The sequence below is a fragment of the Lagenorhynchus albirostris genome, chromosome 7 (assembly GCF_949774975.1).
Source record: "Lagenorhynchus albirostris chromosome 7, mLagAlb1.1, whole genome shotgun sequence".
Classification (NCBI taxonomy): Eukaryota; Metazoa; Chordata; class Mammalia; order Artiodactyla; family Delphinidae; genus Lagenorhynchus; species Lagenorhynchus albirostris.
Genome location: NC_083101.1, coordinates 87,032,339 through 87,059,687, shown reverse-complemented (window position 1 = coordinate 87,059,687; position 27,349 = coordinate 87,032,339). Strand labels below are relative to the sequence as shown.

General features: G+C 33.6%; 1 protein-coding gene across 1 annotated transcript in view; it reads right to left on the bottom strand.

Moving 5' to 3' along the window:
• ERCC6L2 (ERCC excision repair 6 like 2) overlaps positions 1-27,349 on the bottom strand; it is a 140,043-nt gene that overhangs the window by 86,756 nt on the left and 25,938 nt on the right. Inside the window, exons 3-6 of the mRNA XM_060155378.1 lie at positions 19,257-19,379; positions 9,620-9,813; positions 2,630-2,791; positions 2,022-2,229 (exon numbers count right to left, since the gene is read on the bottom strand). Coding sequence (XP_060011361.1) covers positions 2,022-2,229; positions 2,630-2,791; positions 9,620-9,813; positions 19,257-19,379 — 687 coding nt within the window. The remainder of the gene's footprint in view (positions 1-2,021; positions 2,230-2,629; positions 2,792-9,619; positions 9,814-19,256; positions 19,380-27,349) is intronic.

Below are 27,349 nucleotides of genomic sequence, written 5' to 3'. Positions count from 1 at the left end.
ACAAATGGGACCTAATGAAACTTAAAAGCTTTTGCACAGCAAAGGAAACCGTAAAAAAGACGAAAAGACAACCCTCAGAATAGGAGAAAATACTTGCAAACAAAGCAACTGACAAAGGATTCATCTCCAAAATACACAAGCAGTTCATGCAGCTCAATATCAAAAAAAAACAAACAACCCAATCCAAAAATGGGCAGAAGACCTAAATAGACATTTCTCCAAAGAAGATATACAGGTTGCCAAAAAACACATGAAAAGATGCTCAACATTACTAATCATTAGAGAAATGCAAATCAAAACTACAACGAGGTATCACCTTACACCAGTCAGAATGGCCATCATCAAAAAATCTACAAACAATAAATGCTGGAGAGGGTGTGGAGAAAAGGGAACCCTCTTGCACTGTTGGTGGGAAGGTAAATTGATACAGCCACTATGGAGAACAGTATGGAGGTTCCTCAAAAAACTAAAAATAGAACTACCGTATGACCCAGCAATCCCACTACCAGGCATATACCCTGAGAAAACCATAATTCAAAATGAGTCATGTACCACAATGTTCACTGCAGCACTATTTATAATAGGCAGGACATGGAAGCAACCTAGATGTCCATTGACAGATGAATGGATAAAGAAGATGTGGCACATATATACAGTGGAATATTACTCAGCCATAAAAAGAAATGAAATTGAGTTATTTGTAGTGATGTAGATGGACCTAGAGTCTGTCATACAGTGTGAAGTCAGAAAGACAAAAACAAATACCATATACTAATACATACTAATACATATATATGGAATCTCAAAAAAAATATGTTTCTGATGATACTAGGGGCAGGACAGGAATAAAGACACAGACGTAAAGAAGGACTTGAGGACCCGGGGAGGGGGAAGGGTAGGCTGGGACGAAGTGAGAGAGTAACATTGACATATATACACTACGAAATATAAAATATATAGCTAGTGGGAAGCAGCTGCATAGCAGAGGGAGATCAGCTTGGTGCTTTGGGACCACCTAGAGGGGTGGGATAGGAGGGTGGGAGGGAGATGCAAGACGGAGGGGATATGGGGATATACGTATGTATATAGCTAATTCACTTTGTTATACAGCAGAAACTAACACAACCCTGTAAAGCAATTATACTTCAATATGTTAAAAAAAAAGTGGAGTTCATGAAGTATTCCAATTGAATGATAATATATGCTTTAGATCAAAAAGTCAAATGTTGTATCAGTTTCCCCAACTTGCATATCAAGATCATATTTTCCTTTCAAATCTATTTTTAAAAATAATAATCAACAGGATATCCTAAGATTAGGGTATTTGATAGGACTGCCCCTATTGAGGACAATATTAATTAGATTTAATTCACAGTAATATTTAGAAACTTTATTCCATTGCCTGAGCTAGAAGAACCACAAGATTAAAAACTATAAAAGACCACTATATTTTATAAAAATTTTCTTAAGGTTAACACCTCAAATTTTCTTGTACAATTAACAGAATTTAATTGTAATTTTCCTACAATTTCTTAAAATTAGGTTAGTTGTGTAACTGTACATTGCATTCTACAAGAAATGTACCTATATAAAAAAAGCTTTTAACAACTTTGGCCTGTAGTTAGAATTAAATTACCAAAGAGTATACTGGGTTGTAGATGGTACACAGTATAGGAAGGACAAAATATGAACAGAAAACACATTACGGAAAGAAGTTCTTCTTCCTTCATTGAGGAAGAATTATATCAAAACCTTCTTGTTCTAAAATAAGAGAAATGAGTTTAATGTATATTAACAGTAAACTTGTTAGATAAAATGTTAGTAAAGTTAGTGAGGAAGATGACTGGGCTCAATTAATATTTTATGAAATTCTGCATATAACTTTTTTTCATACTGAGTAAAAGGCAAAAATCTATATTCATAAAATACCACAGGAGATAGGTTTTCTCTTCAAAAGGAATATTTTTAGAAAAAATGAAACACGACAAGAAATTCATAATATACACAAAAGCTGTTCTCACCCGGTCTTCCTTCTTAGGCAACTGATCCTTGATTAGAGTCTTGGTACGCCTGAGAAACCATCCAGACATCTTTTTTGCAAGCCTTTGCATGGCCTTTCGGCCAGTAGCTAGTTCTCTTTTTGTTGCTGTGTGTCTCTGACCATGTTCTACTTGGTCAGAAAACTGTTTCTTGAAGTGGATCATGCTACCTAAAAGTCCTGGCACAGCCCTTTATAAAGGCAATAAGAAAAAATGTTAAGGCTTTATTAAACTATCTAAATAGGAAATCACTAACTTCTTTTTGCCTTTAAAAAATATACTAAGTCACTTGTTTATTAATGATAACAATAACAAAAGGCAAGAAAGCAGAATGTTCTTTATCACAATTTTAGTGAACAACTATAAGAAGATGATGGAACTGGTAAATTAGTTCAGATATTTACTTCAGGGACCAAGAATAATAAAGATAGGCTTTCATGGGACACTATACTCTGAATACTATGTTTGGGATCAAACACTTCTGTAAACAGATAATTTTTTTTCAGAAACAAATAATTAGGAAACACAGTAACATTAAGTTAAGGAAGTATTAAATAATTTTCCAAAAAATAAAAAGTGTTTTTACTCACCAGTCCATAACACACCACAATTCTTTCATGTTGTTCTGAAGAATGGTTCCAGTGAGGCCAATTCGGACATTACATTTTAAAGCTTTCATAATTTCTGTTACTCTAGCCTTTGGATTCTTGATTCTGTGAGCTTCATCTACAATGACAGCTGACCATTCCAAACTATAAAGTGAGGAAAAAGGGAGGAAAGGTTGAAAAAATTTCCCTTTCTTAGTCTATATAATTTTTAGAGTGCAGCTTTCTCTACCGAAGTTTTGCAGTTTTTTTCCTCTACTCTTTGTTGATTCCACGGAATTCTCACCTCCTTATTTAAATGATCACAGCTTTGGACAACCCATGAAAATTAAATGTGTAGGAAGATAAAAAGAAATAGAGATTTTGTTTAGTAACAATGAAATGAAATAACTCATTTAAACATGACTAAAATGACAAAAAAGGAATCTTCTAAAAGTAATAAAACAGAAATAAATACCATGTTAATTACGAATGAAAAAATATCAATATAAACTCATGATTTTTAAAAGTTGTACTACATAGCTCTGTCTGCTAAAAAGGTTTAGAATTGATTGTTACCCCAGTAGCAATGAACAACCATAGTGGTCAATCCACTAAAAGGAAGCAGATTCCCATGGTGAAACAGTTGATTTCAGATGTGCAGCAGGGGAAATACTGGACAGTGAGAAAGCACAGATGTATTCAAAGACAAATGGGGGCATGTCCAAAGGACACAAGAGCCAGACTAATTAGAAAATTTAAGCATGACTATAGGATAGTATAAAACATTGAATAAATAAAAACCTAGGAGTTGTATGAAAAAATTTACTTTAGACCTTTACCTCACACCATATACAAAAACTAACTAAAAATAGATCACAGACCTAAATATAAAGCTAAAACTATAAAAGTTATAAAATGTAGGAAGAAATCTTGTGACTCTGGGTTAGGGAAGAATTTCTTAGATATGACACCAAAAGCATGGTCAATAAAAAATTTTGATAAGTTGGACCTCATCAAAGTTAAAAACTTTTGCTCTTCCAAACACACAATTAAGAAAATGAAAAGACATACTACAGACTGGGAGAAAATATTTGCAAATCATAACCTGATAAAGAACTTGTATACAGAATTATATAAAGAACTACTACAACACAGTTGAAGTTAAGACAATCCAATTAAAAAGATGGGTAGAAGATTTTAATAAGACATTTCACCAAAGAAGATATACAAAGGGAAAATAAGCACATAAAAAAGTCATCATTGGACTTCCCTGGTGGCCCAGTGGTTGAGAGTCTGCCTGCCGATGCAGGGGACACAGGTTCATGCCCTGGTCCGGGAAGATCCCACATGCCGCAAAGCGGCTGGGCCCGTGAGCCATGACCGCTGAGCCTGTGCGTCCGGAGCCTGTGCTCCGCAACGGGAGAGGCCACAACAGTGAGAGGTCCGCATACAGCAAAAAAAAAAAAAAAAAGTCATCATTAGAAAAATGCAAAAAAAACCCAAGAGATACTACCGAAAACCTATTTGACTGTCAATCAAAAAAAGACTGACAATATTAAGTACTGGCAAGAGAAACTGTAAACCTCATACACTGCTTTTGGGAAAGTACAGCTATTTTTCTAAAACAGTATGGCTGTTTCTTAAAAAGTTAAATTTCCTCACACCACCCAGCAATTCCATTCCTAAGTATCTATGCAAGAGAAATGAAAATTTACATTCACACAAAGGCTTGTACGTAAATGTTCAGAGCAGCATTATTGGTAATAGCCCAAAAGTGGAAACAATCCAAACGTCCATTCACTGGACAAACAAAATGAGATATATATATATATATATATATATATATATATATATATATATACACACAAAATACTACTGTTTAGCAATAAAAAGGAATAACTACTGAAACATCATACATGATGAACCCCCAAAAACATATTAAGTGAAAGAAGCCAGACACAAAAGACTACATATTGTATGAAATTTATATGAAATTTCCAGAAAAGGCAAATCTAGAGACAGAAAGTAGATTAGTGGTTGCCTGGAACGAGATGGGACCAGAGATTGACTGAAAACAAAAAACTTTTTGAGGTGATGGAAATGTTCTTAAACTGGATTGTGGTGATAAATGCACAACTTTATAAATTTACTAAAAACCATTCTGTGCTTAAAATGGGTACATTCTATGGCATGTCAATTGTACCTCAATAATCTATGAGTCCATAGTGATACTCAAAAAACAGGGGTTGGGGAGTGGGAGAGAAACTTTGCTATCATTGCGAATGACCATTGTACCAATTTGTTAGTCTGAAAATTGGAAATTAAAGCAAAAGAATCAAGCATCACTCACCTTGCTTTGCCGGTTGAAATTATAGTTAATTTCTAATTATAGGAGAATGCTGTTAATAAGTGTAGAAGAAATGATAAACTTAGGAAAATATTATTTTGCAAAACCCAATAAAATAACTGATTCAGGCAAGAATAATTTCTGTATGCTAATACCACTAAGTAAAAGGATTGAGGGACCAGGATATTGAAATGGTAGCAAAGCGTAACCCACAGAGTACTTCTAATTGTAAAGGGAGAAACATATCTTTACAATGGAGAGATCTGATGATCACCTCCTTAGCCTATGGGACAAACTTCGCAACATTAATAGTAGAACAACTTGACATTAATATCTCCCGAAATAATGTAATATGAAGTCCACAGCATCATTTATGAAGTATTCTTGTCAAAAAATGTCTGACCTGAAGCTAATTAAGTCTTTAGAACAAAATCAGCTTACAAAACTACATATGTTAGAGGAATACATAACTCCTTGAGAAAGCAATCAGACAAATCTAATGTGAGACATCCTAAAACACAACTGGCCTGGTCCCCTCAAAATGTCTTATAATAAAAAAATAAAGTTGAGGGAATGTTCTAGATTAGAAGAGACTAAACAGACTTAATAGTCAACACACACACATTACCTTATATCTTGCCAACATATATACACACACACACACACACACACACACACAACTGGTGACTACAGGTGTTGAGTATATAGATGTTCATGTACTATTACTTCAGTTTTTCTAAAGGTTTGATCATTTTCTTAATATAAAGTTGAAAAAGGATAAGAGATCAAGAACAAAGGAAAAGAGGAGAAAACAATCACAAAATTTTAAAAGCAGGGAAGAAGATGAACAAGACAACTTATAAAAACAGAGGAAGGAGTATCCCATGCCAGTAGTAAAGAAAGCCAAGAAACAATCTGATTCATATTATTGAGCTCTTTCTTAAATGGTAGCACCAGATGCTTCTGGAAATTGGAGTTAGGTAAATGTTCAACAGTCTGTTTAAGAAGTTGTTGGAGCTCCTATATACTATTCGTTATCCCACAAAATAGCCAGCCAGGACACTGTAAAGTAAGCAAAAGAAGGGCAAAATACAGCAAGATCTTCATTTTTCCTTAAGAGGAAATCAACAAGTGATGTTAAAAACTTAAAGGATAATTTTTAAGTTGCAACATAAACATGTTCTTTGAGATATGGAAGTAAAAACTAGGAAGATAAGTTAAAGAGTTGAAGGTGACTGTCTCTGAAGAACAGCTAATGGGGGTGGCAGACAGGAGTGAACTGTGTTCATATTTGGCTCTTTAAATAATATGCATATATAACTTCGATAAAAATAAAAATGAAGTAAAACATAACCGTAATAACAAAGAGATACAGCTCACTCATAGAGTGTTTATCTACTCTATGGATTATCTATGATAAATGTTTAATCCTGGTCTATCATATGGAGCATTCTCACAAAAATTACTTAATATTTACTCAGATTGAATATAAATTATATTGAATATTGTTAAAAATAAAGCCATTCAAACAAATAAAGGAAAACTAAATACAACAAAAACTGTAACATTTGATTTTTCTAATTTTGCACAGAAATGTTAGAATTCTTATTTAATATTTATAACAATCACAGAAAATAACCACTTGACACTATTATATGCTAGAAGTGTAATAAGCACTGAAATACAGAAATTATTCTATATCAAAGACCTCACAGTCTAAAGGAGCAGTTAAACAAAAATTAAAATGACTGTTGCTATGATAAATGAATTTATTACATTTATCTAACTATAGAATATCTCTTACATAATACATTGCATAAAAGCCCAAAGTCAAGGTTTAAATCTCATGTCCACGACTGACTTAGTTGTTGTAGGCTTGGGTAAGTTACTTAACTTCATGCCTCAGATTGTTCCTGTCTTCTGACAGCATCCAGGAAATAGTAACAGGCAAACTTATGAGCTTGTAAAATAAAATCCTAGAGCTTACAAAAAATGGTAGCTCTAAATCCAACTTTACAAAATAATTACATTAAATATAAATGGACTAAACACTCCAAATAAAAGGCAGGGATTATCAAAAAGGATAAAAATGCAAGACCCAGCTATATGCTAACCACAAGACACTCACCTTAAATATAAGGAACAGATAAAAACAAAAAGTTGGAAAATGATAAACATACAGTAAACATAAGAAATCTGTATTGTCTATATTAATACCAGATAAAACTTCAAGATTATTAGATATGAAAAGGAACATTTTTAAAGATAAAAGGATCAATTTATAAGGAAAAAATCCTAATCATCAATGTGTGTGTACCTAATTACAGAGCTTCAAAATATATGAACTGAAAATTGACAGAACTGAAAGGAGAAATAAACAAATCCATAATTATAATTGAAAATTTCAACATTCCTCTCTCAGAAATTGTAAGCCAATTAGAAAGAAAATCAGTAAAGACAGAGAATACTTGAACAACACCTAACCAAACTGACTTTACTGATATTTATAGAACATCACATCCAACCACGGTAGAAAAAACACTTTTTTCAAGTGTACACAGATCAGAAAAATGCAAATTACACTGCAATGGGATACCACTATACATGCTAAAAACAAAAAAACTGACAATACCAAATATTGGTGAGAATATGAAACAAACGAAATTTAATAGGTTGCTAGTTGGAGTAGAATAGTACAACCTCTCTGGAAAATGGCTTATCAGTTTCTTCTAAAGTTAAACCTATACTTACCATATAACCCAGAAATCCCACTCCTAGGAATTTACAGAAGAGAAATCAAAATATATGTCAAAAGAAGGCTTATACATAAATATTACTTAAATTTTTACTTACAGTAACCAAAAACTGGAAAACCCAAATATCTATCCTCAAATGAATGGATAACAAAATGTGATATATTCATAAAATACAATACAATTCAGCATTAAAAAAGAATGATCACTGATACATTCAATAACATAGCTGAATCTCAAAAACATGATGATGAGCAAAAGATGCCAGACACAACAGTTTTGGAGGCTCAAATTCCAAGATCAAAGTGTTGGCAAGTTTGGTTTCTTCTGAGGTCTCTCTCCTTACAGATTGCTGCTCTCTGTGTACATGAGTTCCTCGTATCTCCTTCTCTTCTTCTAAGGACAACCAGTCAGATTGGACTCCCAGATTAAGCCCCACCATAATGGCTTCATTTTAATTTAATTACCTTAAGTTACATTCTGAGGTTCTTGGAGTTGGGACTTGAACACATGAATTTGGAGGGGACACAATTTAGCTCATAACAAGCCTCCTAACTGGTCTTTCTCCATTCAGTTTGGCTCTACTCTGCACAGAGCAGCTTCGTTACTTATAAAATGTAAATATAATCATTTTTATCATAATAGTAATCTCCTGAAAACACTTCAGGGACACTCTGCTGCTCTAAGGATAAAGACCAAAATCCTCTAAGAGGCTTTCTGTTCCTTGCTTACCACACTGGTGTTGTCATCTGGCCACTTCCTTCTTACACTCTAGGCTACAGTCATTACATGCAGAAAGCATCAGAACTGTTTTCATTTATTAAAAAGTGCTGTGATCTTTGTTGCCTGAAGGCCTCTATAATTTTGTTTATAAGGGATAAATTTATTTATTTATTTTTGGCTGTGTTGGGTCTTTGTTGCTGCACGTGGGCTTTCTCTAGTTGCAGCAAGCGGGAGCTACTCTTGGTTGCGGTGTGTGGGCTTCTCATTGCGGTGGCTTCTTTGTTGCGGAGCACGGGCTCTAGGCACACTGACTTCAGTAGCTGTGGCATGTAGGCTCAGCAGTTGTGGCTTGCGGGCTCTAGAGCACAGGCTCAGTAGTTGTGGCGCACGGGTTTAGTTGCTCCGCGGTATGTGGGATCTTCCTGGACTGGGGATCGAACCCATGTCCCCTGCATTGGCAGGCAGATTCTTAACCACTGCACCACTAGGGAAGTCCTCTCTGCAAATGTTGTTTGTTCCCTCTTCCTGGATTATTTTCCTGCTCTTTCCTATTCTTACCTATCCTTCAATTCTCACTCAGCTCATAGGTCATCTTCTCTGGGAAGCTCCCTGACTACTCTCCTCACTCTGCAGCAGTCAGGTTCCTCATGTGCTCCTATAACATCCCCTGTTTCATATTATAGCGTTCACATGACTTTATAATTGCCTGTCTCTAGATTCCCCACTAAAATCTTAAGATACAGTTCATTTCTTTTGGGTACTTATAGTCCTGGAATAGTGGTTCTCAATATGTATATGCATTTTTTGCCACTCTATATTCACAACAGACTCCCATAATTAAAATAATTCATGAAAATCACTGTTTTAGTCCAGAGGTATCATACACATAAAAGGTTGCACATGAGATTTACGACAAGTCCTATGCATTAACATGCATTGTTTGGATAGGTAATAGAGGAAATTAAATAAGGAACTGTATAAAATCTGACTCAGGATTTTCTTCTTAGAAAATAAGTTAATTATTATAAACTGTCTGTTTCAATAATCCTGAAATAAAGTTAAATCATGCTAAAGAATATTTAGAGCTTTAAAAAAAATCACAATATAAAGGGATAAATACAATTGACATAAACAGAATACTAATGCAATCATTCCCATTATTTCGATTACCTGTTAAGTTCATCCAGACATAAGCGCAGTGTTTCATATGTTGTTAGAGCAATTTCACATTTCCTCTGTTTCACACGAGTCAGTTCACTGTCTTTTTTGTTACCATGTAAAATAGTGACTCTGAAATATCCCCAGGTGTCCAGTTCATCCCTCCAGTTGTAGAGGACAGAAAGAGGAGCAACTATTAAGAACATCTGTAAAAAGAAGAAAAAAAATTTAATGATATAATTTTTTAAATGAAAAAGAACCCCAAAGTTAAATCCAGAATATCAATAGTCCTATTCCTTGATTTTTGACACTGTAGTTAATAAGTATAAATACAACTGAGAAATTGAATATATCTGGACTTAGAAGTCCATCAAAAAGTACTGTTGTTTACTTAGCACCTTATTAAGAAAAAAATAGATACCCAACCTTGTCCAAAGGAGCAGCTATTTTTTATTTTCCCCCCAAAAGGAGTTGAGAGATAAGAAAAAAATAATTCTCCAAAACAAAACAAAAGAGAGTATAATCAGGATCCCAGTAATAACTTCAAGGGCCATGTGGGTAATAGAAATATGCAAAGCAGGCCAGGTTTTTTATTGAAATGTATGGTCTTCCAGAGCTCTCTTTCCTTTTCACTTTCCTAGTCCATTTCCTCTCCCTCTCTCTCAGATACTATCAGTTGATAACCTGGAAAATTCACTGGAAAATTGAAGCAATTAGAAGAAAACCTCTTCTCTTATCACTAGATCAATAACCTACCTATAATTACTTCTATATATTCTGCTCTCCCATCTATTACCATGGGTGAACTGTCCATGTTCTTTTCTAAAGACAAACCCTGAACTTATATAGTGGCTCCAATCACTTCCTGTCAACCTGAAGTCAATGATGAAGAAACTGTTCCCAATCTGCCCAACATGATTACATTCTGCTTTTCAATGGACCGCATACAACCCCAAGCAAACACATTCTAATATATATTTCTCAGCGTTAAAAAACAAACCTAACAAACAAAAAAGTTCCTTCTTAAACCTACATCTCTCTCTAGCTATCCCCCATTACTTTACTTTCTTTATAGAAATGATCCTCAGGAGTTATCAATACTTGCTGTCCCTACTTACTCTCCTCCTGTTCTCTCTTAACTCATGTAAGTGGGACTTCTGCCCTAACCCATTAAGATTAACAATATTTCTGTTTAATCTTGAAATAAATGTTTTGGGGTTTCACCAACATTTCCTGTACTAATCCCAAATCCTGTTGTCATCAGCCATTTTAATTTTTAATGTTTTTATCTCCTACTGTTACCACTATTCCTAAGCTATTATCTTTAATAGGGTTTTAAGTAAGTTTCTTTTCTGCAGTTTTATACTTGTCCTACTTGATAAAGATGAGCCAATTACACATACATACAAACAAAAAAATAAAATAACAAACAAAAAAATAATACAATACTACTCTAAATCCTACACTCTCTTCTATGAAACATTTCAGCTGGGCCATTTGTCAGTTGTAAGATGTCATATCTGTGACTTTGTTTTAGAAACAGGAAAAAGAAAAAGAAGAGAAGATTAACCTACTAAATGTGAGAGTTCCTTTCTTCTACCCCAGCATCAAGCATATATAAGTACTTTTTTGTCATACGTGATTCATCTCAAATAGTTTCATCTTCTGGCTCGGAATTTATCTTATGAATTCCATTTTTCTCCTACTACCTTCAAATAAAAAATTGGGGCTCCAAGTAATAAGCCCAGTTATTGTCTCTGCCCAACCCCCCAACCTTTTTACTTTTTAATATCATAAGATGAAAATGTTATCCAAACTCCATCTGAGCACTTTGAGCAGTTTTCCACTCGAGGGGTCATTCATCAAAGGTGTCAACGAATCTACACTTTGTTGTACAGCAGAAACTAACACACCATTGTAAAGCAATTATACTCCAACAAAGGTGCTAAAATAAATAAATAAATAAAAAATCCCAAACATAAAAAAAAAAAAAGGTGCCAATGAACCTAAAGATTCCTAGAATCGGCCCTAAGATTCCAGAAGTTGTTTAAAAATTAAGACATTCCTTATAGACATTATTGGTCTTCAAAGTTGTAAAAGGTAAATCAAATGGATCAATAACTCATTTTAATACTAAAAGAGGTAAGAAAACTGAGTTATGCCATTTAACAGACATTAACCCAAGGACTTCACATAAAAATGCTATAAAGTAAAAATATTTATTATTTCCTTTTTAGAGATGAGAAAACTAAAGTATAGATGTGTTAAATAATATGCCCAAGGTCATAATGCTATAAAGTGGAAAAGTAAGTATTTGAACCCATGTCTGTGTAATGCCAAAGCTCTTAACCAACAATGATATATCATGTTAGCACCTTAAATCAGAAAGCCTATGACCTTGAGATGCATAACATTCTTATTTGCCACTGTAACTATGGTACTTTGTGCTGTGCTTAGAAAACAAAGGTGTTCAGTTGATAAATGAAATAATGAATAAAAGCATGTGTCAGTGGCAAGGTAGGAACAGCACTGTCTATGCAGAGGACAATGACAGACCACCAGAGCCAAAGTAAAATTTCACATTGGAGGAAGTGTGATATCAAGCTGAAAAATAAAATGTACCTATATTGAGAGAACTTACAGACCATAAAATTGGAATTTTTGCTATTTAACGCAAAACTCTAAAGCATATTCCCTGTAATTAACTCTACAATCTTAATTCTTTCAAAAATGCCAAATCTAATTAATTTACATCCTAATTGTGCATAATTGATAACTTTTCCTTTGATATATTACGGCTATTTAATATATGGAAATTTAAGTTGAGAATCCACTCTAGGAGCCTCTGCAAATCCCTTTTAGAAAAGCAGAATAGGAATACCAAAACTTGATAAACAGTCTTAACAAAGTAGAAAATTATAGACCAATATCACTTAGATCAATGGAGAGCAAAACAATAAATATCATCTCTTCTAATTAAACAAAAGTAAATAAAACATGAGAATGGAAATGACAAGTAAAATTATATTTTCAGAAAACATAAGTAAAGCAAATAAATGAACAGTAAATTAACTAACAAGAATATCAAAGAATTAAGAAAGTCAAATTTAAAAATATATGTGGCACCTTAAATAACTTAGACCAGATTGACTTATAACTTATATACAAATGATTCCAAAAGCAGCAGAATGTATTCTTAAGTTCACATGTGACATTCTCCAGGATAGACCATATGTTAAGCCACAAAAAAAGTCAATATATTTATGAAGGTTGAAATCATATCAAGCATCTTTCCTGATGACAGTGGTATAAAACTAGAAATCAATTACAAGACAAAAACTGGAAAATTCACAAATTTGTGTATAGTAAACAACATGCTACTGAACAACCAATGAGTCAAAGAAGAAATCAAAGGAGGAATCAAAAAATACCTTAAGACAAATGAAAATGGAAATATAATGTACCAAAATTTATTGCTGCAGCGAAAGCAGTTCTATGAGGAAAGTTCATAGTGATAAATGACTACCTCAAGAAACAAAAAAAATCCTCAAATACACAACCAAACTTACACCTCAAGGAACTAGAAAAACACAAACTAGAAAATGAAGCCTAAAGTTAGTAGAAGGAGGAAAATAATAAAGATCAGAGTGGAAATAAACAAAATAGAGACTAAAAAGATGACAGACAAGGTTAATGAAACTAAGAGCTGATTCTCTGATAACACACACAAAATTGGCAAACCTTTAGCTAGACATAACAGAAATAAAGATAGAGAGCTCAAATAAAATCAGAAATAAAAGAGGAGAACTTACAGTTGATACCACAGATATAAAAAGGATCATAAGAGACAACTACTAACAATTTTATGCCAACAAATTGGAAAACTAGAAGAAAGGGATATATTCTTAGAAACATACAATGTACCAAGACTGAATCATGAAGAAATAGAAAATCTGAACAGAACAGTTCCTAGTAAGGAAATTGAATAAGTAACCAAAAACTTCCAAATAAACAAAAGTTCAGGACCAGACAGCTTCACTGGTAAAATCTATCAAACATTCAAAGAATTAATACCAATCCTTCTCAAACTTTTTGAAAAAACAGAAGAGCAGGGGATGCTTCCAAACTTATTTTATGAGGCCCAATACCAAAACCAGACAAGGATACCACAAGAAAGGAAAATTATAGGCTATATCCCTGATGAACATAAATATAAAAATCCTCAATGAAATATTAGCAAGATGAATCCAACAATACATCAAAAATGATCATAAATTATGATCAAGTGAGATTTATTCCATAGATGCAAGGACGATTCAACATATGCAAATCAACTGCATGATACACCACATTAACAAAATGAAGAATAAAAACCATACGGTCATCTCAACAGAGCAGAAAAAGCATTTGAGGAAATTCAACATCCATTTATGATAAAAACTCAACAAATTGGGTACAGAGACAACATACCTCAACATAATAAAGGCCATATACGACCAGCACACAGTTAACATCATACTCAATAGTGAGAGCTGAAAACTTTTCCTGTATGACAAGGAACAAGACAAAGATGCACACTTTCACCACTTTTATTCCCATAGTACTGAAAATCCTAACCAGAGGGGGGAAAAAAATCCAAATTTGAAAGGAAGTAAAACTGTCACTATTTGCCAAAGACACAGAAATACACGGAAAACCCTAAACATTCCACCAGAAAACTGTTAGAATTAATAAAGAAATTGAGTAAAGTTACAGGATACAAAATCAATACAAAAATCCCTTTATTTTTATACACTAACAACTATTAGAAAGAGAAATTAAGCAAACAATCTCATTTACAACTGTATCAAAAAGGATAAAATAACTAGAAATAAATTTAAACAAAGAAATAAAAAACCTGTATACTAAAAACTATGAGACACTGATGAAAAAAATTTTAAATGTCACAAATAAATAGTAAGATAATCAATGCTCATGGAAGAATAAATATTGTCAAGATATCAATAAATGGTGCTGGAAAAACTGGATAACCACATGCAAAAGAATGAAACTGGGTCACTGTCTTATACCATACACAAAAATGAACTCAAAATGGATTAAAGACTTGAAATTAAGACCTGAAACCATAAAACTCCTAGAAGAAAACATATGCAGTAAGCTCCTTTACATCTTGACAATGATTTTTTTGATTTGACACCAAAGGCAAAGGCAACAAAAGCAAAAACCAAAAAGTAGGACTACATCAAGCTAAAAAGCTTCTGTACAACAAAGAAAACCATCAACAAAATGAAAAGGAAATCTACTAAATGGGAGAAAATATTTGCAGACCATGTATATAACAAGGGGTTAATATCGAAAATATATGAAGAACTCAGTAGCAAAAAATCAAACAAGTAGCATCATTTGCAAGATAATAAACTAAAGAAATAGTGTACAGTAAATAAAATACTGGAAAATTTTTTGTTTAATCACCATTGAAATTGTGTCTGATGCTGGCATTATGACTGCTAGAAAAATCCTCCCTCTCTGCATTAATACTGATTATGAATTTTACACAGAATCTTTAAAGTTTTATCATACAAGATAGTAGTATTTTTAAAAGAATTTACTTTGATTCATTTTCATAAAGACTGAATTCCAATCTTAACAGCCTAAATCTAAAGAATCATTCCAAGAATATTTGAAATGTATAGTTTGTATCTTTTCCTTTAGGAATTTATTCTTGGCACAAAACATCTATTTCACACATTCTTAAATGATTTATTCACACTTGAAAAGGTTAAAAATATATATAAGATGCATCGTGTATCACACATACATACCTCAAACCCATCACTCCTTAATTGATAACATTTAAATTCATTAAAAGGACTTTTTTCAAGTAGTTCGAACATTAATTTTTCAATATTCCATTGCAATTTTGGCATTAGCATAATAAATATAAAGAAATTTATTTCTCTTCTAGCTATTTAATAGACTATCTTTTAAATTTATTTATTTATGGCTGTGTTGGGTCTTCGTTTCTGTGTGAGGGCTTTCTCTAGTTGTGGCAAGGAGGGGCCACTCTTCATCACGGTGCATGGGCCTCTCACTATCGCGGCCTCTCTTGTTGCGGAGCACAGGCTCCAGACGCACAGGCTCAGTAATTGTGGCTCACGGGCCCAGTTGCTCCACGGCATGTGGGATCTTCCCAGACTAGGGCTCGAACCCATGTCCCCTGCATTGGCAGGCAGATTCTCAACCACTGTGCCACCAGGGAAGCCCAATAGACTATCTTTTAAAAATGCACTGAGGTTTTAAATGGATCAAGACAAATTTATCTTTTGTAAATTTCATCACACAAAATTATAAGTTTTGTTTGGATTTGCTTCTGGGGAATACTGTAGGACGTCACTGGTAATCTCATTAAAAACATTCTTTATAGAATTCCAGTTCAAATGATTAACTAAACACATGCATTTATTGATGCCAATAAAACAAAAGGACAAATATAAAAATAAATCCATAATAGCAGTAAAATGCCTGGAAGGGCACTACCGGATGATCAGAACACTACAAAAAAAGATGAGAACTGACATACTTGAAGACCTGAGGAATCCATCCTTTACCTACATAAGAGAAAACTTCCAAAAAAAAAAAACAAAAAAAAGAAAACCCACAAAGAAAGTTTTCCTAGAAGAAACTTAAATATGATAACAACCAACAAAATAAAACAACAAAAAAACTCAATGAAGAACAGGCAGTTGGAAGGACTGGGTCATGGAAATGAATGGAACATTAAATGTAAATAGATTAAATTCTCCAATCAAAAGACATAAAGTGGTTGAATGGATTTTTTTAAAAAAAGACCCAAACACATATTACCAACGAAATTCACTTCAGCTTTAAAGACACATATAAACTTAAAGTGAGTGGATGGAAAATGATATTCCATGCAAATGGAAACCAAAAGAAAGTGGGGATAGCTATTCTTAGAGACAAAAAAGGTCATTAGATCATGATAAAAGGGTCAATTCATCAAGAGGATGTAACAGCTGTAAATGTTTATACACCCAATATCAGAACACCTACATATATAAAGGAAATATTAACAGATGTGAAGGGGAAAAAAATGACAACAGTAAAATAATAGGGAACTTCAATACTCCACTTTCAACAATGGATCACTCAGACAGAAAATCAATAAAGAAACATTGAACTTAAACTACACATTGCATCAGATGGACCTAGTGACACATACAGAACATTCAACAGGAGCAGAATACATATTCTTCTCAAGCACATATGGAACATTCTCCAGGACAGATAAAATGTTAGGAGACAAGACAAGTCTTAATAAACTTAAGAAGACTTAAATCATATCAAATATCTTATCACATAATGGTATGATATCAATCAAAGGGGAAAACTAAAAGATCCACAAATATGTCGAGATTAAATAATATGCTCCTCAACAGCCAATGGGTCAAAGAAGAGATCAAAAACGAAATCAAAAAATACCTTAAGACAAATGAAAACTGAAACACAACATACCAAAACTTATGGGACACAGCAAAAGGAGTTCTAAGAGGGAAGTATATAGTGATAAATGCCTATATTTAAAAAAAAGTCATATATACAACCCAACTTTATACCTTAAGAATCTAAAAAAGAAGAACAAATTAAGCCCAAAGTTAGAAGGAAAGAAACAACAAAGATCAGAGAGGATAAATGAAATAGAGACTAGAGAGATAATAGAAAAAATTAATAAAACTAAGGGCTGTTTTTTGAAAAGATAAACAAAACTGACACCCTTAACTAGACTAAGAAAAAGAGAGAAGGCTCAAGTAAATATAATTAGAAATGAAACAGGAGACATTACAAATAATAACACAGAAATACAAAGGATCATATGAAATTACTCTGCACTATTATACACCACCAAATTAGATAAACTAGAAGAAATGGACAAATTACTATAAACAGACAACCTACCAAGACTGAATCATGAAGAAACAGAAAATCGGAACGGAACAATTACTAGTAAGGAGAGTCAATCGTTAACCAAAAACCTCCAAACAAATAAAAATCTAGGACCAGACACCTTCACTGGTAAATTCTACCAAATTAACACCAATTCTTCCCACATTCTTCCAAAAAACATAGAAGAGGAGGTGATACTTCCAAACATTTACAAGGCCAGCATTACCCTGATACCAAAACCAGACAAGAACACCACAAGAAAGGAAAATTACAGGCTAATATCCCTGATAAACATAAATCCTCAGTGAAATACTAGCAAACTGAATTCAACAATACATTAAAAGGATCATACACCATCGTCAAGTGAGATTTATTCCAGGGATGCAAGGATGGTTCAACACATTCAAATCAATCTGAAAACAAAGCTAAAAACAGTACTTGAACTCTTGAAAACATAAAACACATTAAGAATTATAATGCTTCTTTAGAATCAAATTTAAATTGACACTACGAATGGACCTAGGGCTTCCCTGGTGGCGCAGTGGTTGGGAGTCCACCTGCCAATGCAGGGGACGCAGGTTTGTGCCCTGGTCTGGGAGGATCCCACATGCCACAGAGCGGCTGGGCCCGTGAGCCATGGCCGCTGGGCCTGCACGTCCGGAGCCTGTGCTTCGCAACGGGAGAGGCCACAACAGTGAGAGGCCCACGAACCGCAAAAAAAAAAAAAAAAGAATGTGCCTATGCTATTGAAAATAATAGGAAATTTAAAGTAATAAGATTTTTTAATACCTTAAGCCAATACTTCTCAAAATTTTACACTGAAATGCCCTTAATCATAGACAAGAGTAAACTTGGACTTCTCAGCAATCTTATATATAAGAAATATGTAAAAGACACTGTTTAAAAACGTGCAGAAAGTGGATCATCACCATAATAGGGTAAGGATTTCACGAAATCAGTTAAACTTTATTTCTATCCAGTTTCCTGGATGCTGAGGACAATATAAAAGTCAGACACATACCTATAGTACACCTTTCTTTTTTGCATTTCAATTTTTTTAGAAATCTTTTATTTTTTATAAGAATTATGTATAAGATATTTATAAACACACATTTACAAAGGAAAAAGCTGAAGAATGGATATGAATAGCCTTAACAGTCACATGGGCAGAGACAGTGACAAGCCTAGACCTTAGCCTCTCTGATTCCAACTTTGATGTTCCTTGTATAGGATGGATTTGTTTCATATATTCAGGAGGTAATTATTCTGCTATGCAACTTTATCATTGAGGCACCTGTGTTAGCAATATCTACTACTGTCTGTATTTCATTCTCATATAGATAAAAAATAATACAATGGACTTCAATTAACTTTACATACACATTCATGGAAATTTAACAAATTAATCAAATTAAGTCATGTAAATCTTGCCAAGCAAAAGATTGAAAGCCCCAACCCACCCCCAAAATTCAAACTGAAATTACATTTTGCTATTTTCAGAGTCAATCATATCTAACTTGAGGACAAAACTGATAATCCTTCAGAAATTAGGTCTATGAAAGAAATGTTTAAATAATGTCTTTAAATCCTTATGTTTTAAATTTATACTATAATGTATAATGTTTAAAAGTTTCCAGACACTTTTGCAATACCAGCTTCATGAACTGTACATTTCTAGATATCTTACCTTTTTTGCTGTAGAAGAAAGGGGTTCCTTTTTCATACTTCTTAGTAAAAACTCTGGCATATTATTTTCAATATCTTCACGAGTTCCCTTTTTACCCAAAACTGCAGCCAAAAATGAAATAACCTACGGAGAAAAAATCCAATTTTTTCAATCACTGTGTATCGTGATGGACAAAATTTTACTGTTTACCTGAATACTCAGTAAGTGACAATTTGAGTATGTACAAATAGATTTGCTGGGAGGAAACACAATATGAACCACTAGTATTGGTTTTCTTTATTTGTATTAACAAACAAATCTATAATATAAAAGTTACCCTTGAATGCAATAAAAAAAAATTAAAATAAAAATTCTCACATTGCCATCTCTTCCATGATAAGTTCTACTCACTCAATGAATTCTTTCTTGATCTCATCAGTTGAGATATCATATTCTCTATTATAATAAACTGTGTACATTCCTTTTTCCTTGTAGAAAATAAACTCATTAAAGGGGTAATACTTGGCTCAAAAATTTGTGTATTTTTCTGTATCCAATACATATAGGTGGAATGACAATGTTATTTTAAGATAAACTAAGGCAATTCATCATTATACACACCATTCTGAATAACAGCTATTCTCCAAATATCAAATGAGAAAGACAAAAAGACATAGGAAAAAAGGAAATGTAACTTCATACAATGAAAAGCAAGAGATATTTAAACTAGACCTTGGTTCAAATTTCAACCTAAGTTGCTTGGCAGATATGTGAACTTGGGCAACTAAGTTAATCTCTTTGAATAACTAAACTTATATGACAATACCAAATATAATACTGGAAGAGTTGTTTTAAATATTAAGGGGAAAATATATGAGGTATACATATATATGGGGGAAAATAACTGATCATTACTTTAGAAAAATAAGTTATACAAATATTAAAATCTAAAGAAAAAATATGAGAGAATTAGAAAAACTATAAAAAAATAGTGTTTTCAACATGGTGTAGATCCTACAATGTGAATCTCAAATGATAGAAAAAAAGAATGGTGCAGAAGTATTTGAAGAGATAAGGGCTGAAAGCTTTCAAAAACTGATTTCAAAAATCAAGCCATACACAGAGGTTAAGAATCCATCTGCCAATGCAGGGAACAAGGGTTCAACCCCTGGTCCAGGAAGATCCCACATGCCGCAGAGCTACTGAGCCCACGCACCACAACTACTGAGCCTGTGCTGTAGAGCCCATGCTCCACAACAAGAGAAGCCACTGCAATGAGTAGCCCGCGTACTGCAACGAAGAGTAGCCCTCACTTGCCGCAGCTAGAGAAAGCCCGTACACAGCAAAGAAGACCCAGCAGAGCCAAAAATAGATTAAATAATTTTTTTAAAAAGCCACATATTCCATGTCGACTAAGAACATGAAGCCAAAAAAAAAAAAATCCACAAGTAATTCCTGCAGGGAAAAAACTGCTCAAAATTTGAGACAGAAATATATTAAAAGTGGTCAGAGGAAAAAACAGATTATCTATTAAGCAACAATTAGACAAATAGCTGATCTTGCAGCAAAAACAGTGGAGACACTATACAATGGAGTGATATTTTTATTTAAGTCTTTAATCCATTTTGACTTTATTTTTTGTATATGGTGTTAGAGAATCTTCTAATTTCATTCTTTACATGTAGCTGTCCAGTTTTCCCAGTGCCACTAATTAAAGAGATTGTCTTTTCTCCACTGTATATTCTTGCCTCCTTTGTCATAGATTAATTGACCACAGGTGCATGGGTTTATTTCTGGATTTTCTACCCTGTTCCACTGATCTATGTCTGTTTTTGTGCCAGTATCATATGCCTTTGATTATTGAAGCTTTATAGAACAGTCTGAAGTCAGGGAGCCTGATTCCCCCAACTCTGTTTTTTCTTTCTCAAGATTACTTTGTCTATCTGGGGTCTTTTGTGTTTCCATACAAATTTTAAAATTTTTTGCTCTACTTCTGTGAAAAATGCCATTGGTAATTTGATAGGGATTGCATTGAATCTGTCACTGCCTAAATGTAAAAAACTCCTAAAGAAAAACACAGGCAGAACACTCTGACATAAAACGCAGCAATATCTTTTTGGATCCGTCTCCTAGAGTAATGGAAATAAAAATAAACTGGGACCTAATTAAATTGAAAACCTTTTCCACAGCAAAGGAAACCATAAACAAAACAAAAGACAACCTACATAATGGGAGAAAATATTTGCAAATGATGTGACTGACAAGGGATTAATTTCCAAAATATACAAATAGCTCATACAACTCAACATCAATAAAACAAACAACTCAACCAAAAAATGGGGAGAAGATCTAAATAGACATTTCTCCGAAGAAGACATAAAGATGGCCAAAAGGAACATGAAAAAAATGCTCAACATCACTAATTATTAGAGAAATGCAAATCAAAACTACAACGAGGTATCACCTCACTCCAGTCAAAATGGCCATCATCAAAAAGTCTATAAATAATAAATGCTGGAGAGGGTGTGGAGAAAAAGGAACCCTCCTACACTGTTGGTGGGAATGTAAGTTGGTACAGACACTATAGAGAACAGTATGGAGGTTCTGTTCACAATATGTGTGCCACTTACACAAAAAACATCTACAACAAGAGGTAGAGAAAGACCATTCAAACAAAAACCCAACGAAAGTTGATATAGCTATATTAATATAATACTGAGGCAAAAAGCATTACTATATTAAAGAGGCACACTTGATACTGATTAATTCATTTGGAAGTTATACGAAGTGTAAATTACTAAAGAAGAAACATTTACTGAAACAAAAGTAGTCAAATTGATAAGCACAATGGTAGATTTTGAAATAACTTAGTAAGAAAAAAACAAAGAAATCAGTAAAGGTATAGAATATTTGAATAAAATGGTAAGCAAACTTTATCTAATAAACATTTGATAGACCACTGTAAACTACAGCAAAACATAGTTTCACTTAAAGTACACATAAAATATTTACCAAATTTGACATGAAAGTCATAGAGCAAATCTTAATACATCCAACAGACAAAAATCATACACAATATGTTCTTTGGTCACAGTGCAAGAAATCAGAAATAACAAAAAATATAAACAGAAAATCCCCAAATATTTGGAAAGTAAGGAATATATTTCAAAGTAGAACTCACAGTGGAGATTAGAAAATATTTAAGTTGAATACTAATGAGTAATAATTACATATTAAATTTGTGGAATACACTTAAAGACATGCTTTATGAACTTAAATGCATATATATTAGGACAGAAGAGAACCAGCTAATAAAATATTTAAGAATCTATCTGAAAAATATATAAAAATAACAGAAAACTTAACACACAAAAATAGAATTATAAAGCATGAAAAAGCATAAAATAAAAAAGATTGACAAAGCCAAATGATCCTTCTGTTAAAAGATTTTTAAAAGTGATGACCCCTAGAAAATTGATTAAAAAAAAAAAGAGAAACTAAGAGAACACGCAAACACAAAAAAAAATATGTATAAGACATAATAAACATTGTTATGCCAATAACTGTGAAATTTTAGGTGAAATGGAAAAATAGAACTTATCAACACTGAAACAAGAAGAAATGGAAATTTTACATATTCAAATAACTATTATAGAAATCTAAATACATAATTACAAACCTTCTACAAAGAAAACTAAGGGTCAAATAGCCACCAATAAAGTCTACCAATGCTAAAGAAAGCTATAATGCCAGTCTTAGACAAACTCCTCCAGATTTTAGAAAAAGGGAGAAATGTTCTCAACTCATTTTATGAGTTCAACATAACCTTGATAAGGAAATCTAACAAAAATATGGGAAATTTACAGGCCAATTTCTCACACTCACATAGAAGCAAAACTCTTAAAATATTAGCAAATGGAACATAGAAATGTAAAAAAGAAATATATACTAACACCAAGTTTGGTTGACTCTGGAAATGTAATGGTGGTTTAACCTTCAAAATTTAGATAACTAGTATCTTAGGTATTACACTTAGCTTTCCTAACTCTTAGCTTCCTTAAAATAAAAATAAATTAGGGCTTCCCTGGTGGCGCAGTGGTTGAGAGTCTGCCTGCCGATGCAGGGGACACATGTTCGTGCCCCGGTCTGGGAAGATCCCACATGCCGCGGAGCAGCTAGGCCCATGAGCCATGGCCGCTGAGCCTGCGCGTCTGGAGCCTGTGTTTCGCAACGGGAGAGGCCACAACAATGAGAGGCCCGCGTACCGCAAAAAAAAAAAAATAATAAATAAATAAAAATTAAAATAGGACAGTCTATTGGGTTGGTCAAAAGGTTTGCTCTGTTTTTTCCATAAGATGGTTCTAGTAGCACTTAGTTGTCTTCTAACTTCATTCAAAACAATTTTGTTAGATTGTATGTGACAGCTGTCATATCAGTGTGCATTTAAAAAAAAAACATCAAAATTGGTGAATTTTTGTGTAGCCATTTTAATATTGAAGATGGAAGAAAAAAGTGATGACAGGGAAAAATCTACAACCAACATTACTCTACTGAGCAAGGATCTCATTCAGATTTGACGGACAAACTAAAACCTTTACAGACAAGCAAAAGCTAAGAGAATTCAGCACAACCAAACCAGACTTTCAACAAATGCTAAAGGAACTTCTCTAGGCAGGAAATACATGAGAAGGAAAAGACCTACAATAACAAACACAAAACAATTAAGAAAATGGTAATAAGGACATACATATCGATAATTACCTTAAATGTAAATGGGTTAAATGCTCCAACCAAAAGACATAGACTGGCTGAATGGATACAAAAAAAGACCAGTATATATGCTGTCTAAAAGCGACCCACTTCAGACCTAGGGACACATACAGACTGAAAGTGAGGGGACGGAAAAAGATATTCCATGCAAATGGAAATCAAAAGAGGCTGGAGTAGCAATTCTTATATCAGACAAAATAGACTTTAAAACAAAGACTATTACAAGAGACAAAGAAGGACACTACATAATGATTAAGAGATCAATCCAAAAAGAAGATATAACAATTGTAAACATTTATGCACCCAAAATAGGAGCACCTCAATACATAAGGCAAATAGTAACAACCATAAAATGGGAAATCGACAGTAACACAATCATAGTAGGGGATTTTAATACCCCACTTTCATCAATGAACAGGTCATCCAAAATGAAAATAAATAAGGAGACACAAGCTTTAAATGATACATTAAACAAGATGGACTTAATGATATTTATAGGACATTCCATCCAAAAACAACAGAATACACGATGTTCTAAAGTTGTCATGGAACATTCTCCAGGACAGACCATATCTTGGGTCACAAATCAAGCCTTGATATATTTAAGAAAATTGAAATCGTATCAAGTGTCTTTTCGGACCACAAGGCTATGAGACTGGATATCAATTACAGTAAAAAAACTGTAAAAAATACAAACACATGGAGGCTGAACAATACACTACTTAATAACCAAGAGATCACTGAAGAAATCGAGGAGGAAATCAAAAAATACCTAGAAACAAATGACAATGAAAACAAGGTGAACCAAAGCTTATGGGATGCAGCAAAAGCAGTTCTAAGAGGGAAGTCTATGGCAATACAATCCTACCTTAAGAAAAAAGAAACAACTCAAATAAACAACCTAAGCTTACACCTAAAGCAATCAGAGAAAGATGAACAAAAAAAACCCCAAAGTTAGCAGAAGGAAGGAAATCATAAAGATCAGATCAGGAATAAATGAAAAAGAAATGAAGGAAACGATAGCAAAGATCAATAAAACTAAAAGCTGGTTCTTTGAGAAAATAAACAAAATTGATAAACCACTAGCCAGACTCATCAAGAAAAAAACGGAGAAGACTCAAATCAATAGAATTAAAAATGAAACAGGAAAAGTAACAACTGACACTGCAAAAATACAAAGGATCATGAGAGATTACTACAAGCAACTATATGGCAATAAAATGGACAACTTGGAAGAAATGGACAAATTCTTAGAAATGCACAATCTTCCAAGACTGAACCAGGAAGGAATAGAAAATCTGAACAGACCAATGACAAATACTGAAATGGAAACTGTGATTAAAAATCTTGCAACAGGGCTTCCCTGGTGGCGCAGTGGTTGAGAGTCCACCTGCTGATGCAGGGGACACAGGTTCATGCCCCAGTCCGGGAGGATCCCACATGCCGTGGAGCATCACCAAAACCAGACCATCACCCTGACACCAAAACCAGACAAAGATGTCACAAAGAAAGAAAACTACAGGCCAATATCACTGATGAACTGAGATGCAAAAATCCTGAACAAAATACTAGCAAACAGAATCCAACAGCACATTAAAAGGATCATATACCATGATCAAGTGGGGTTTATCCCAGGGATGCAAGAATTCTTCAATATACGCAAATCAATCAATATGATCCACCATATTTACAAACTGAAGGAGAAAAACCATATGATCATCTCAATAAATGCAAAAAGAGCTTTTCACAAAATTCAGCACCCATTTATGATAAAAACTCTCCAGAAAGTGGGCACAGAGGGAACCTACCTCAATATAATAAAGGCCGTATATGACAAACCCACAGCAAACATCATTCTCAATGGTGAAAAACTAAAAGCATTTCCTCTAAGATCAGGAACAAGACAAGGATGTCCACCCTCACCACTATTATTCACCATAGTTTTGGAAGTTGTAGCCACAGCAATCAGAGAAGAAAAAGAAATAAAAGGAATACAAATTGGAAAATAGCAAGTAAAACTGTCACTGTTTGCAGATGACATGATATTATACATAGAGAATCCTAAAGATGCCACCAGAAAACTACTAGAGCTAATCAATGAATTTGGTAAAGATGCAGGATAGAAAATTAATGCACAGAAGTCTCTTGCATTCCTATACACTAATTATGAAAAATCTGAAAGAGAAATTAAATAAACACTCCCATTTACCATTGCAACATAAAGAGTAAAATACCTAGGGATAAATCTACCTAGGGAGACAAAAGACCTGTATGCAGAAAACTACAAGACACTGATGAAAGAAATTAAAGATGATACAAACAGATGGAGAGATATACCATGTTTTTGGATTGGAAGAATGAATATTGTGAAAATGACTATAATACCCAAAGCAATCTACAGATTCAATGCAATCCCTATCAAATTACCAAAGGCTTTTTTAACAGAACTGGAAGAAAAAAATCTTAAAATTTGTATGGAGACACAAAAGACCCCAAATAGCCAAAGCAGTCTTGAGGGAAAAAAACAGAGCTGGAGGAATCAGACTCCCTGACTTTAGACTATAGTACAAAACTACAGTAATCAAGACAATATGGTACTGGCACAAAAACAGAAATGCAGATCAATGGAACAGGATAGAAAGCCCAGAGATAAACCCACGCAGGTATGGTCAACTAATCTATGACAAAGGAGGCAAGGATATACAGTGGAGAAAAGACAGTCACTTCAATAAGTGATGCTGGGAGAATTGGACAGCTACATGTAAAATAATGAAATTGGAACACTCCCTAACACCATACACAAAAATAAAATCAAGATGGATTAGTGACCTAAATGTAAGACCGGACACTATAAAACTCTTAAAAGAAAACATAGGAAGAACACTCTTTGACATAAATCACAGCAAGATCTTTTTTGATCCACCTCCTAGAATAATGTAAATAAAAAGAAAAATAAACAAATGGGACCTAATGAAAGTTAAAAGTTTTTGCACGGCAAAGGACACTACAATCCAGACGAAAAGATAACCCCCAGAGTGGGAGAAAGTATTTGCAAAGGTATTAATGGACAAAGGATTAATCTTCAAAATATATAAACGGCTCATGCAGCTCAATATTAAAAAAACAAACAACCCAATCCAAAACTGGGCAGAAGATCTAAATAGACATTTCTCCAAAGAAGACATACAGATGGCCAAGAAGCACATGAAAAGCTGCTCCACATCACTAATTATTAGAGAAATGTAAATGAAAACTACAATGAGGTGTCATCTCACACCAGTTAGATTGGGTATCATCTGAAAATCTGCAAACAACATGCTGGAGAGGACCTGGAGAAAAGGGAA